Raw genomic sequence first — 15,865 nt, forward strand, 5'->3', positions numbered from 1 at the left:
AATACCATCTCTCATACTGTCTACACATTGAAATAAAAATGTTAAAAATTGGGACGTCTATAAGGATGGTTGGAAACCTTGTAACAATAAGTTTGAGTTGACATTCAACAAAGATAGAAGCAGGTTCAGTCAGCCGTCCTGCACCTGATGCAACTGGGCACATTGGTGGATCTGACTCACTCTTATGAACCTTCGGAAGCCCTTTGGTGATGGGCACTATAGGCTTTTCCACTATCAAGTATTCATAAAATTCCTTATTAATCTTCTGGGTCAAAAACATATCATGTATTCCAGCTTGAACTTTGTCCATCATCTTATTCACATCCCTTTTGGATAATGTCATGTAGATCTGTGCTTCACTCAACATCTCTTTTATCTTACTATTATATATACAATATCCATAACAAAGTTGCCACCTCTGTTATCCGTCAGTCTGATACTTATTGCATCACTGTTGCTTAGATTTTTTGAAGATCTGCTTTCTTCATAGGTCATGTTGTGAAAAATCGTTCTATGTTGCTTGTGTCTGAGCTTGAAAACTTCTGTTTCACATACTTTAACAAATAAATCTACTACTGGATGCGGTATTGGCATATATGTACTAGGTTTCTTGAATATGTTTAAACGTCCATCCAGATTACTTCCAAAAGCATGCTTTAATAAAATATTATGTCCAAAGATCTTAATGCCAATGACAAATTCATCCTAAGTGGATGAAAGTGCTGGTATGAATATCAAACCTTTGTTTAACACTGCTAGTTCTGTGGCATTAAGTATGTATTTGGAGAGGCTTGTTTTCAGTGAAACCAGTATATTTGATTTCACTTTCAGTTTGTTGTTGTTTTGCTAGCAGTTTCACACATGGCAGAAAGTAATGATAATTTGGAACTCAGCTATTGACCTGAATGTGAGTATATTAATAAATCTACATTTATGAAGCATGTGAATAGCATGTTAACTAATAATGTGAATCCTCTGTTACACTTGAACTTCGCTGATGTGGCTGTAGAATTACCATTGAAGTGAACTGAAGATGAGACCTTTCCCAAGATATTTAAAGTGGAAGGTGAAGCTCTTAAACTGAAATGACTACAGTGGCAGTATTTCCATTTGGAAGCCTGCCTACATTACAATATCATACCAAGGGGGCTTAGAATTAAATGCATGCCAACATATGGAGCCTACTATCTGGAACTTCTTAGGAGATGGCAAGAGATTAACTTGGAAACAAGTCTCAGATACATTAGGTTACTGATAGGATTTTTTCATCCCCAAGAGGAAGAACTGGCTAAGCTTATAGAACACAAACAAGTTGAATTAGAGAAACTAGCACTTATGGATGTTTTTATGACTAAGCTAGAAGATTTTTTTATTAAAGTGAAACAGAAGTTTCCAAGCTCAGACACAAGCAACTTATCTCAACATGACCTATGAAGAAAACAGATCTTCAAAAAATCTAAGCAACAGAGATTTCATAAGTATCAGGATGACGGATAACAGAGGAGGCATCTTTGTTATGGATATTGTTATATATAATAGATAAAACAGATGTTGAGTAAAGCACAGACCTACATGACACTATCCAAAAGGGATGTGAATAAGGTGATGGACAAAGTTCAAGCTGAAATACATATGTTTTTGACCCAGAAGATTAATAAGGAATTGTATGAATATTTGATAGTGGGAAAACCTATAGTGCCCATCATCAAAGGGCTTCCGAAGGTTCATAAGACTGAGTCAGATCCACCTATGTGCCCGACTGTATCAGGTGCAGGATGGCTGATTGAACCTGCTTCTATCTTTGTTGAATGTCAACTCAAACTTACTGTTACAAGGGTTCCAACCATCCTTATAGACATCCCCATTTTAACATCTTTATTTCGATGTGTAGACAGTATGAGAGATGGTATTGTACCAATCCTCATAACCATGAACATGAAGAATTTTTCACCGTCATACCCAATGAATATGGAATCAAAGCAGTTCATACCTTTTTAACATTGGACTTTTTAATTATGTGCTAAATGAGTGGGGTCTGTTTTGTAAAAGCAAAGCTATGTCTTTTGGCTTTTAATAGTTAGGGGTCACCACAGCAGATCACCGGTCCTCAGACTGATTGGAAGTGGAGTTTTTATGGTATCAAGTTGCCAGCCCAGCACCCAACCTTCACAGAAGGAACACGCACACACACACTCTCCTATCTGCATGTCTTTAAAACTCAATCAACCACAGAGAGGACATACAGACTCTGCACAGAAGGCGTTCCAGCCAAGAATCAAACTGGACAGCCTCTTGCTGTGAGGCGACAACACTAACCGCAGCACCCCTGCGTCCTCCACAAGAAGAGCGCAGGGCACTGCAGCCCTGCACCCTTCTTGTGGAGTCTGTTTTGTACTCATAAAAAATAGGGTCTATATTAGATCACTGAAGTTTCAAAACTTCGAATGTTCTAATATCGAACCCTATTACACAAAAGCTAAAAACATCGAACATACAGAATAGCGAACTTTTTTCCTAGGGAAAACATTAGTTGTTCCAAAACACATACACACAACACAAGCACACCAAACAAACAGCAATCCACACACATACACCTAATATCTTACACCTAACCCTACATTAAACTATACACACCACTAACTATCCACTTATTTTAACCCAAACCATAACCCTAAGGTCCGTCACTATCGCACACTTACCTGACCTGCTCCCTAACCTTAACTCACCTACCCCACCCTAACCCTCACGTCCACACAATCGCACACTTACCTGACCTGCGCCTTAACCCTTACTCACCTAACCTGCCCTAACCCTCACGTCCACACAATCACACACATACCTAACCCACCCTAACCCTCACGTCCACACAATTGCACACATACCTAACCCACACCCTAACCCTAACTACCCTAACCCGCACTCAATCGCACATTTACCTGAACCTGACCCATAACTATCCACCACAGTGCTGAAAATACCGAAGCAACACAAACGAACAACCGAATTCTTTTCCCTAGGAAAAAATTTGGTTTTCTGTTGCTTCAATATTTTCAACTTTCGTGTAATAGGGTTCGATATTAGAACATTTGAAGTTTTGAAACTTCGATGTCCTAATATATATACCCGAAAAATAAGGGTGATGATCAAACACCTCTGCATATACTGACTTTAATTGTGTGTTAACAATCCAAGCAACAATTTATGGTTAAATTACATTGTTTCTAGGCTTCAGTTTGCTTACCTTGTTCATCGAGTAAAACATTGTCAGGTTTTATATCCCTATATGAAAAAAAAATACAACATATTAGTATTTTCCTGAAACTTTAAAATATTGCCCATAGTTTTCAAGTATTTGTCATCTGACGTATTGCTAACAAAAACTGTTGCATATCATGTACTACATGGAGAGTTTATTTATAAACAAATGTTGTTTAATCATGGCACAAGAAAAGAGTCAGTTATCCATCAAAAAAGAATTCCAAAATCTTTGAACTTCTGCAAAGGAAATATTAAGCTTATGTATATTATCATATTATTTTTATATCATATTATCTGACATGTAAATTACATTTCCATCCATCTAGCCATTAGCAATATTTTATATTTCTTGCTACTTTTCAGTGCAAACAATAAAAATGCATATTCACGGTAATACTTCTAAAGGAAAATGTTTCTGTCAGTAATAACTACTTGCAGCAGTGGAAATTTTTCTCATTCATGCAGACTTCTTTGACAGAAAGTGTAGGTGGTAGGATATTTGACTTTCCTTAATGCTTCAGATATATTTTATACTACTTAATTTTGATTTTTGAAGTTTAATAATATAAATGTACAAAACAGAACAGTATGTCACATTTATAATGCTCTTCACAAGAAAGCGATACAGAAACCAGTAATTTTACATAATAAAATATGTTCTGAGTTAAGCTACATTATTATCTTAATTTAGGCACATAGAGTCACCAAATGTTCATATACCCACAAATTGTCATTACCAGAGTCACAAAATCTGAAGCAGTGTCAGACTGTCAGTAAGTGCTCAGCATGTAATGCTGGTGACCTATGCACGTGTAGGTTAGTGCATGAGGACCTATAATATAGTTAACCATGTCTGCTCTGAAAAATATGCCTACTTTTAAACCACTGACAGAGATCTGCTTTTTGTTTTTTACGTATGCTTATCTCTGGTCTGTCTTTCAATCACTTACATTCGTGCTTCCTTCTTTCTCCTTAGGTTGGTAGCAACACTGACATCTAAGCACTAAGACATACCACTGAGTTGGGGGAGGATCGTAGGGAACTCTAACAGCTCCCTATGACATATCTGTGAACTCTTTATGCAGACCTGATTCTAATACAACAATGTTACAAAACAAAAACACATCAGAGTGCATTTGGTACCACTGAATTCACCATAACTATTTCAATGCCTTCTTTACTGTAGAAATAACTATATAACACCTAAGGATGTATAATTAGTTAAAAGAAATAAACATTTGTAAAAATGACTTTTTTTTTTCCTGATAGCACCTCTGTTACCTAAACTTTGCACTAAACACTGAAGTACTAGCATTCCTACTATCAGGAGTCTTGTGTCTTTTAAGTAAAGGCCAGCTGATATTAGCTCTGAACTAGCTCTTACGGAGATTTCTTTAAATAAGTCTCACTGAGTGCAAGGTTCAAGGATTTCCTTGCAATATAAATTCTGTTTTGGACAGAAGAAGCTAATTCCAACCTTTTTTCTTTGTAGTGACAGGCCTTTTTCACCTCATATGCACCCCATGCAGGGGATTTTACCCCTTCACCTCCTTTACTGTGAGACAGAAGCACTCAGGGAAAGGCAACTTTCCTTGAATGTTACCAATTCATGTTTTAAACTGTTCATTCATGCCATTTGGTTACAGCACAGATGCCAGGCTCCTGCGTATTAGGTTTCATAAAACAAAATCTGTAAGTCTGAGGTTTTTACTTCATGATATAGAAAGAGATGAATTCCTGACTACAACACATGTGACTCGAGTTTGAATCTCAGCTCAGATACTTTTAGAAGCCATAAAGGGTGGGTGGGAGTGAACGGTCACTGCTTGCTCAGTCATTTTTTTGGGGGGGGTAGCTCTGACTCACCACATAGCTGACACCTAGCAGGAGCAGTAGGTGTTTACCCCATGGAGCCGAGGTCTGTTGAGCCCATTGCTATGTAAATTAATACCGGGAGTTGATGGGAACCCTTGGAGATCAGCCACAGTAGAACTCGAAAGAGACACTGCAGGAGAGGGAGAAGTGCTCCACCAGAGAAGAGGGTAGGCTGCCTCATAGGACCAGTAAAACTGGCATGCTGTCTACCACCTGACTGTTGCAACAAGTGGCAGAGTCCATTGGTGATTTTTGGGCAGGAACAGTAGGACTCTTGCCTAACCAGTAGCACTGGCTCCCAGTACTGTGGAACAAACTGGCCAACTGGAAGCAGGTACAGGAGCCATCAGGCTTGATCCTGTGGGGGTGCAAAAAACTGTCACACACACACACACACACACACACACACACACGTATGTATATGGGTTTACGCCAAATTATTGAAAACGCACTTTACTGAATCCCATTTCAGCGAAGCTCATTTCATCGATTTCCATTACATCAAACTCCCAGAGCTACAAAGAGAAAACCCCGGGAAAGGAACCGCTTGACCCAACCACCAGGACAAAAACAACAAACAGAAAAACAAAAAACTCTCCAAGTGTGGGGCTTCACCCTCCCAACACCCCCCAACTAAATATACCAACTCCAAGATCACACTATAGTCGAGTAAGGGCAAAGTTCAGCATGGTGGCCAACTATTTCCTTTCCCCGGGTTTCCTATTTGCAGCTCCGGGAGTTTGATATAATGGAAGTTGATGAAATGAACTTCACTGAAATGGGATTCGACAAAGTGCATTTTCGATAATTTCAGGTAGACCCATGTAGGGGTGAATTTAGTGTTACCCATCCATTCATCCAAATTGTGCTTAAAAAGGGTCAACAAGAGCCTTAGTTTAACATGAACTAGAAGTTTGTTCGGGAGATGAGGTAACCTCGCTGAGACAAATCTGTCTCTCCAGAAAGCTCTGTTGATGTCACATGTCAGGTTAAGGTGCTCAGAGCAAGTGACATGCGTACCATTTGACTTACAGATGTGCAGCATTTTCATTAAGGTAGGCTCAGAGTTGCTTTCTATGCCAAGCACAGGTCGCATCTAAGTAGTCTGTACGATACCAAGAAAAATGACAGTGATTTTAGGCTGATCACATATTGCATGTGCTGAAGACCTTAAATTCTCTCTGCAAGAAACCTTTGCGGTCTCTCGAGTTGCTGCAGGTGCTTGTAGAGGTACAAACCAAAGGGTGCATTATACTATTATTGGCCTGATGACGGAAAAGTACAGGGGGATTATGACTTCCTTTGTTTTGAAAGCTATGCCTTTACTTATGAGGTGGGCAGCATAGCATGCCCTTCTTACCACTGTGGAGACATGGTGGTCAAAGATAAGGTTGCTATCAACCTCCGTACTTAGGTATCTCAATACTGATTGCATGCTTAGGATGTTACTATTCATGTATTATTTTGCAGGAACACCACCCTTGCCAAAGGGGATCATGATGCATTTTTTTGCATTGACTTTAAGTCTACAACTCTGGCACTAATCATTAGTCTGTGTAAGTCCTTCTTGCAGGATATTGACATCACTGGGGGTCTCAGGGACCATTCCTAGTTTGCAATCATCAGCAAATGTTGTCAGCCATAGACTTTTGTTTTAGCCTGTACTCCGGAGAAGTATATTCTGAACAGTAGGGGCCCCAGAACTGAGCCCTGTGGAACATCACTGGTTACTGGTCTGCTGGAGGAGGTAAAGTCTCATATTTTGACTGTGTGCATTCTATTGGTGAGTCAGTTTACCACTGACTTGACAATATATGGTTGCCTGAATGGGGAATTGTGTCAAAAGCCTTGGCCAAATCCAGATAGGCTGCATGCACAGTTTGACCCTTGTCTTTGATGACCATCTCAAAGAAGTCCACCACGATTAACAGGCATGATCTCCCCTTGACGAAACCAAACTGGGTAGGGTCAACTGTTTGGCGATTACCTATATCTTTATTGATAAGTTCCATGATGATTCACTCCATGGCCTAAAACAGATAAGGCTGGTCAGGCTTATGGGTCTATAGCTCCCAGGGTTAGTGGATGCACCCCTTTATGTAAAGGGATAACAGCAGTTGTTTTCCAATCAGCAGGGCCGAAGCCAGTGCTTGAACTGTGGTTGAAAACAGTTCCCAGTGGTGTTGCTAAGTCATGTTTTAATTCATTTAGAATGCAGCCTGGGATATTCTCTGGTCCAACAGAGTTGTGTAAATCCTTTTTAATAAAACAAAGCTTTCAGACAAGTACATCCTTCTTCAGTGTTAATCAATAATAATAATTTGCGGGGACAGGGGAGTGAAGTTTTCATTAAACCTGTCAGCCACCAGGTTGGCTATATCCATAGGTTAGGTATATGTAGAACCATTATCGACAAGTTCTGCGCAAATCTGGACATTTCCTTTGTGACTGCGGATGTAACCAAAGAATGCCTTATGGTTATCCTTTGTTAGGGACTCTAATTTGGATTCATATTTAGCTTTAGAAGACTTTACAAGATGTCTTATTTGCTTATTTACGTTGAAGAAGGAATGATTCCAGATTTGAGACTGTATTCCTACCCTTTGACAGTAATATATACAGTATATATATATACACACACACACATTATATATATATATAAATTGTGTGTGCGTGTAATTGTGTGTGTGTGTGTATATATATATATATATATAAAAAAAATATATATATATATATATATATATATATATATATATATATAAAAAAATATATATATATACACACACACAAAACTTCGACTTTCTTATGGTTGAAAACATAAGATCGAACTGTTGAAACATCGAAATTTAAATAAAAAAATAAAAACAAAAATCTTTTTTTTTACATTGTTACAGGGGGCAAGCCCCCCACACCCCTTGCTAATTAAATATACCAACTCCGAGATCAGACTACAGTAAGGAAAATAGTAACTATAGCATTCCGAGTTGTACAGTGATCTTCATTTAAACGGTTCGAAGTTTCAAAACGTACTGCTTACTACGTACTATTATAAGTGCAAAAGAGCTAGAATGCTTTCACTACTGTACAAGTTTACTCTCAGTCTTGTGTATCAGAGTGACCATGGCTTCTTCCAGATTGATGCTGAAGAAAACAAAAAATAATTTTTTATGTTTGTCCTAGAGGTTAACTATCTATTTTTGTAGAATTCTCTTATTGCCTTATATACATTTCTATTTGTGTCAATGTCATTTAACTGAATGCTCATTTGAATGACAACAGGTCAAATACAACAGAAAGAAAACTCATTTGATTGAATCACAATTAAGAGAAAAGTGTAAAAGTGTATAGATAGCATGTGATGATGTCATTTCTAATCATGGGAGTTATTAGGGAAGTGAATCAAGAAGGACATGAGTGGATTGGCAATGGCCACTAGGCCATCAGCCTGACCTGATAAGTCTTATTTGCAAAACCATGGAACATATTGTAAATGGCATGATAAACTATGATGTAAAAAATCCCATCAGGCTAGATCCATAGTCATTTGGGTTTAGCAAGGGTATGTTATGTCTAATGAGTCTGGTTAACTTCTTCTAAAGGGTAACACAAGCTGTTGACAGCAGCTGTGTTGTGCACACAGTGCACCGTGACCTAGCCAAAGTGTTGTCACCATCCCCATCCTAGCACAGTTAATGAATTACAAATAGATCCCTGTGTAGTAAGATTAATAGCAAACTGGCTAAAAAGCAGAACCCACAGGGTAAAGGTAGCAAGTACCTTATCAGATAGTATGAAGGTGACCAGTGGTGTCCAACGGCGCTCAATGCTGAGGCCTTTTTTGTTCAGCATTTACTTTTCTGCTCTCAAGCTCATAAACCTAGAACTCTGGCTAATCAAGTTTGCCAGTTACTGTAATCGTGAAGTTCCTTCAGCAAAGAAGTTACACAAGTAATATGGTACACTAACATGGGCTCATATTAAATGCTAAAAGTGAAATATTATCTCATTTGGTAAACAACCCCACCCCTCAACATACAACCTAGACAACACCCCACTCCAAAATGTGAATGCTGTTAAAGAACTTGGAACTTGGGTTGATAACTCCCTCTCCTTCGATCACCATGTGACCACAGCAATAAGGAAGTCCTTCTACTTGCCACAGCTAATTGCCAACGGAATATCATTCAGATGTAATAAGGCCATTGTCCCTTACATTCCCCATTGACTGCCTCGTGAGGATGTACTTCACTAGACATATCAAACAATTTGAAAGATCCCAAAGGTTCCCATGATCATTACTGGTTTAAAACCTCTAAACAACCAGAAAAGACTGAAAGCACTGCCCCTTTATTCAGTATCTTATAGACTTCAGAGAGGAAATTTATGTCAACTTTCCATGGCACTGTTGAACCAGCTGTCCTGGATCTTTTGAATCTCCATAAATCAAATAGTCACACAAATACAAGAACCAGGGTCTAAATGTTCATCTGCAAATAAATAAAACAAGGTGGAGAGAGAGGTTCATTACATCACAATCTTGTGCCAAATCAAGCAATGGGATACATTATCTTTCTTCAGACAAGAACTAGATGATTGAATGGGCATTCACACATTCACCCCTGGCTTGACTGGTCTAGCTCTCCTTGGAATAGGAGATATTATCTAATGGTTGGCAATGGTGAGGTATAAATGGTCACAAGACTTAGATACCTAGTACTTCCTATGATTTCTACGATTCATGTGTAACACCAGAATGCAGATGGTTGTGTTTGTGCAACAGCGGTGATGCACTGTGTTTGATGCTGCTTCTTTTGTCCAATGCTGTATGATCACCAAGTAAGGATATACAAGTAAGGAGGGTGCAGGGGAGGCAAAGCAAAAATAAAGTATATTTGTTGAGTAGAATGTTTTCCATCAAGTGTCATTCAGTCAAATGAGTTTTCAGTCATTTCTTTGCAGTGATTTGAGATTCAGTCAAATGAGAATTCAGTCAAATGACACAGGTCTATATAATTATACTTTTGCCTTTATTGTAAGTTCTTGTTCATTCTCTGGTTATTACTGTTTTTGGTATGCTTGCTAGTACCAATTTAACTAGAGTCAGTTCATCCGCTACATTCCGCTGCTTATACCTTGTTCTAAAAAACAGTGTTCTCAAGTGTATTGTTTTTTTAGTGAAAATGTGATCCTATGCTGTCTATCTGTAATCATAAATGTTTTACTCTTATACATTCCCAAAGGATATGATTCAAGGTATCCCCAGACCGTTTCCATCTCAAGCAGTCAGAAACAGTTCTGCAGATTTTCTATAGAGTTGCACTGTTGTCAGGTCCCAACCATGGATTGGTCTCATATGTTGGCCCAAGATAGTATTCAATGTTCTTCATTTCCTTATCTGTTCACACTTTTTCCTGTTCTCATTCAGAAAATGAATGCCCTCTTGTCTTTTCCATCTACTTTGAAACTCTTTCTGCTGTGCTATTTCCTACTTTTCCATGACCTTAAAACATTGTTTCTTCATCTTTTCATTCTGACCATGGCCAATTTTCTGCATGGTACAAATCCAGTACCCTAATTTAAAACCTTCCTGCCTTCATGGGAGTATGTTCACTTTTTCAGCCTGACCTTTCATTTCTAATTTCACAACTTTTATATTAGTATTTCCAGTAAAACTGTTCACCCATTGTTCTTTCCCTTGTTCTCTGTTCTTATTAGCTGATCTCATTTTTAATTTCTCAAAGTCTTTGGGGTTTCTAATGTCATGATGGGAATGAATCCCATTCCTAAGTCAACGTATGATTAAAGTTCATGAAATTAGTATTGTTTCAATCTTTGATGTTATTTAGAAGTGCTCTTTGCAGCACCCGCAAAGCATGATTGTATATTCGTTTTTATAAGGCCTGTTATTCCTACTACTATTGGAACTGTCTGGGTATCCTTCTTCCACATTGGCCTTGTTTCTGCCTGCAAATCTTGGTATTTTATGACTTTGTGTCTCTCTCTATGTAAAACACTGTAGTCACTGGGTGTAGCAATTTCAGTGATCAATGCTACTTTTGTCTTCTTTTCATGGACTACTATAACTGGTTTTCTCGCATCTATTTTTTGAACTGTTGGTAATGGGTGATCCCATGTGACAAACTTCATAATTTTCTATAATACAGTCATTCTGCTTGTGGCGATAGGAGGTACTGTCACCACAGCTAGCTGGAATTTGTAAATAATTATATGTCATTTTTTAATATCAAACTGATTTATACAAGATGCTTTTGTTACAAATGTATTAGAACTGTATGTCATGTCTATATCACACTAACTTGTACAGATGTTTGTGTTGAAAATGTATTTGTGAAGTGCTTATGTTTGAAGTGTATCCACAGTGTGCTCTACTGAAGAGAACAGAAATGTACATGCACTGTTGTAGCTATTTAAATGTATATGTTTTAACAGAGGAAACCAGAAGACAGGAGGTTAATCTCAGTCCAGCAAACTTTAAAATATATCTGAAATTTCCAGCACCTGCCAAAGATCTGAGCAAAAGTCCTTGCGTGTCTGTTTTTACAGGCAGGTGCTAAATTCTGCTAGTGCCCAGCAAAGGGGATTTACATGGGAACTAGATGTCAAAAACCAGAAGGAATGTCTTTCTGCAAGCTATCCCAGAAGTAATATTTAAGATATTATTTTGAGAAGCATCTTAGTGAGACTGAGCATTCTGTATTCTGTCTTGGGCTTGGCAACAAGAAGGACCATTCACCACATCATCTGCCTTGCTCTGTTAAATAGGTAGGAGATAGTAATTCTCTTAGATTCAGTCAGGAATATAGTGAAGCTTAATTTAGATATTGTTTTTCTTTATTTGTCTGAGTCTGTCCTTCAGTGTTATTTTAAATATTTCCTGTGGTTTTGAACTCTGATGTCACTGTGAAAACATATTTGGTATTGTCGTGTTTGTTTATTTATTAAATATATTTAAATCTTACATTGTGGCTGATCTTTGTAGAGATATATAAGTTTTGAGAGTATTTGCATATTTATTTATTGACACTCTGTGGGCCACTCCTAATAGCCTTGCTCTTGGTCAAACTACTATTTGTATTAGTATTAAATTCCCTCAGTATATTGGGTACCCTTGTAAGTGCCTTAAGGTATCTGGCAGGAGTGCCTGGTGGCAGTGGTAACTACCTTATAGTCTGGGCAGAAGGGAGCATAGCTAGTAAACCTGTGCCAGCCTTTCCCAGGGGTGTGTGTGTGTGTTTGTGTGTCTGCGTGCGTAACTCAAATCTCCAAGATTGTGTGTGTCAGCTACTTGGGCAGAGACATGAAGCCATGGTTGGACAGACAGGGTGCTGCAGGTCTTGGCTTGGGCACTCAGCTGAGATCTCAACTCTATACCTGTGCCAGGGGGGCGTCTTATTGGGGATCTGCAGAAAGAGGGTGAAACCAACCCCAGACTGTGTTTCTCATGTGATCTTAAGGGAAATTGTGCTTGATTGTGCTTGATGCAGAAAGCTGCATCTGGAGATACTGTGTGCATACCTGTTATCCACTCAGTGAATATTCCCCACAGGTGCTTGTAGTGAGGATTGAAGCTCCTTCATTACTGGCTCAGAGGTGGAAGGTCATAGCACTGCCATTGGAATATCATAACCATCAACAAGATGTGTGACTCTTTGCAATTCAGTTTTACAAAACCTACATTTGTCTCTTTCTCTCACATGTTCTATGGACTTTGTAAACCAACATGTACTTAGTCCATGATCTTGGGGCACCACTATTAACCTTTCATCTTTTGGTTTAAATTCACCTCTCCTTAACCATTCCTGTATTTGATCCTGATCAACATGAGGTCGTTCCTAGAGTTTTCTATATTTGCAACTATATTTATGCATTTTACACATTTCTTGCTTTCTCACCTGATCCTTCACCATATATTCTTTTTTTTTTGTACATTCAATTGCTGCCTGATTTTTATCTGCATGCTTCTGCTAAACTAAACAGGGAAGTCATCTTAGACTTATTCTCCTCATGTTTTAAAACTTTCACTACATTTGGGTCTTGTGAAGTCAGCAGATATGGGGAATATATAGTCTTGGTATACACTAATTTTTATAAATCTTTTGATGAGCATTAAGCATTCTTGTTTTTCTGTCCAACCGATTCAACACCTTTTGGGACCAGTCAGTCAGTCACTCTAATACTAAGTTAGGACTGGAATAGCAAATTGGTTTATAGCTTGGACTTTGTTCCTAGATGTAAGTACTGTTTTCAGTATTAATGTTGGTGGTACTTATGTATTATCACAACCAGATTCAGAGCAGGAGAAGTGGCTCATTTCCAAGTCCTTCTCCTGCCAAAATATGTTGTGCAAGTTACTTGGGAAGTGTGTGTGTCACTGAACTGTCTCATCACAGAGATTTTTTGTGGAAAATATTTAGGTACTTAGGTATAACTTAATGCTGTACAAATGACACAGTGGCAGACAAGAAGTTTCCTCACTACAGTTAACTTTATGGTGTGCGACTGGCAAACAAGACAGCAGCACAGAATCAGTTTTCCCAGAAAAAATTAACATCTTTAGTATGTTAAATGTCCAGCTGAAGTCAGCTGCAAGACCTTAGGAGCACAGATCTGAATAATGTGTACTAGTGAAATTCACAGGGGCAACACAACTGCTGCTGAAAACATAGGCTGCCAGACAACATCCATATGACAGAAAAACAGCACTTACGTATTATCGCAAAATCTTTTTAAGCAAGAAAGGTTTACAACTGTAATTTTTTGGAGTTGTATGTTTATGCTGTCCAACTGACAAATGACACAACAGCACACACCCACTTTGCCCACAACAGTTAACAGCTTCAATTTCTTACATGTGCAGCTTAACTTGACTCCAGCAGCTGAGCAGCATAGATCTGAATAATGTGTACAAGTGCAATCTACGCCAGTGAGCCAACTGCTGCGTAATACACACTCTACAAGGGAACATCCATATGAAAAAAATATATCGGCAGTTACGCATTATAGCATAATCTTTCAAACCAACAGCAGATGGCTTGATAAATAAATGAACCAAATACCCATAACATGACGAATGCTGAGGTTTGGAATCTGGTTGCAATAATACGCAAGTACCATGTAGGTCTTCTAAAATATTCTTAAGTTTTATTCGCATTTGTTCATATTTTGTTGTTGATCCTTCATCAGTTCCCAAATAGTTATACATTCCCAGTTGCTCAAGTTTTTTTACATCACATTCCTGTCCCAAACTGATGTTTTCTTACTGCTGCATCTTTTCTGCTTTAAAGGTTGCTTTTGCACATTTATCAAGACCAAATGTCGTTCTTATATCATCTGAAAAAAGTTGTGACCACTTGCAGTTGTGTTTTTAGTTTGTCTTCTGATGTACTATACAGTTTTAAATCATCCACAAAAAGAAGATGAGAAGTCTTTACATTTTGTTGTTTTCTGGGAGGCAAACTATAGCCATGACCTAATCTGTCAAGTAGACAGCTTAATGGGTTAAAGGCAAGACAAAAGAGCAGCAGTGACAAATAGTCACCCTGGAATATCCCCCTTTGAATTTTAACCCTGGAATAATAATTTGTCCTTGATCGTGGCTTAACTGCAAAGTGGGCTGTCACTGTTTCATGGTCGTTGTAATGTAATCTATCAGTGTAGGGTGTATCTTATACATTTTTAAGCACTCTTTTATCCATGAATGTGGAATGCTGTCAAATGCTTTTTTGCAGTCTATCCATGCCATACTTAGATTCTTCCCCTTTTTATAGTTCTGCATTATGACTTTAACAAGTTATCCTTTGTTCTATATAACTTTCTTCTGTTACCCTTTTGTTCTATCGCCATGACTGAGTTTTCTTCTAAATGACTATAAACTCTGTCACCATCATTTCCAGTATATACTTTATATGTTGTCAGTAGGCAAGTTATCGGCCTACAGTTTTTAGGATAGCTTGCAGGCACACTCTTAAGTAAGAGTATTGTTTTTTTCCTGTTGTTAACCAGGTTGTTGACTGTTTGGGGTGTGCATATAAACAGTTCTTACTCATGGCTAAACTTCCTGTAAAAGATGTTAATACTGTTAGCCAGAAGTTAGGTATTGCATCTGGGCCTGGGGTTTTCCAATTAGGAGCGTTTCTTAACTTTGTTTCAACCTCTCTGGCTGTTACTTCATCACATTTCATATCATGTACATTTGAACTTCTTATTCTTTCTTTTACTTCTTCTATCCATTTAGCATCTTTATGTTTCACAGGATCTTCATAGATACGTCTCCAAAATTTCTCTATTTCTTCTTTTTTTGCCTTGTTTCTCAATTCTCTATAAAGCATTTTTGGGTCATCAGTAAATTGCTTACTTTCTACTTTTCCTTTGCATTTATTTGCATACCTTTCAAGTTTTTCTGTCTGTGCTGATATTTTTAGTTTATTATTTGCGATAGTGCACGATAGATCCTAACCTGTTCTGATACTGCACATTGCTTTTATCATGTCTATCTTTCTGAGTATTTTTGTTGATCTGTTCCCTCTTCAGTACCATTCTAACAGTGACACTTCTTGTCTTAATTGCTTTATAGTTTTCTCTGTTCAATACTTCCATGATGGCATTTGACTTCTCCCCTTCCTTTCCATTACTGCCCATGTTTTTGTGGCAAGACTTTATCTGTTATTAATTTAGCTGCACAGTAATTTATTATTTTATTTATTTGACATTT

At 38.1% G+C, this 15,865-nt stretch overlaps 1 protein-coding gene across 3 annotated transcripts in view; it reads right to left on the reverse strand.

Annotated features, from left to right (window-relative positions):
- LOC122799824 (serine/threonine-protein kinase 32A-like) overlaps positions 1-15,865 on the reverse strand; it is a 1,819,471-nt gene that overhangs the window by 792,136 nt on the left and 1,011,470 nt on the right. For all 3 annotated transcript variants that reach the window (XM_044069142.1, XM_044069143.1, XM_044069141.1), the window contains exon 6: positions 3,242-3,279. In XM_044069142.1, coding sequence (XP_043925077.1) covers positions 3,242-3,279 — 38 coding nt within the window. The remainder of the gene's footprint in view (positions 1-3,241; positions 3,280-15,865) is intronic.

The sequence above is a fragment of the Protopterus annectens genome, chromosome 4.part0 (genome assembly GCF_019279795.1).
Source record: "Protopterus annectens isolate FY-2018-M chromosome 4.part0, PAN1.0, whole genome shotgun sequence".
Lineage (NCBI taxonomy): Eukaryota > Metazoa > Chordata > Ceratodontiformes > Protopteridae > Protopterus > Protopterus annectens.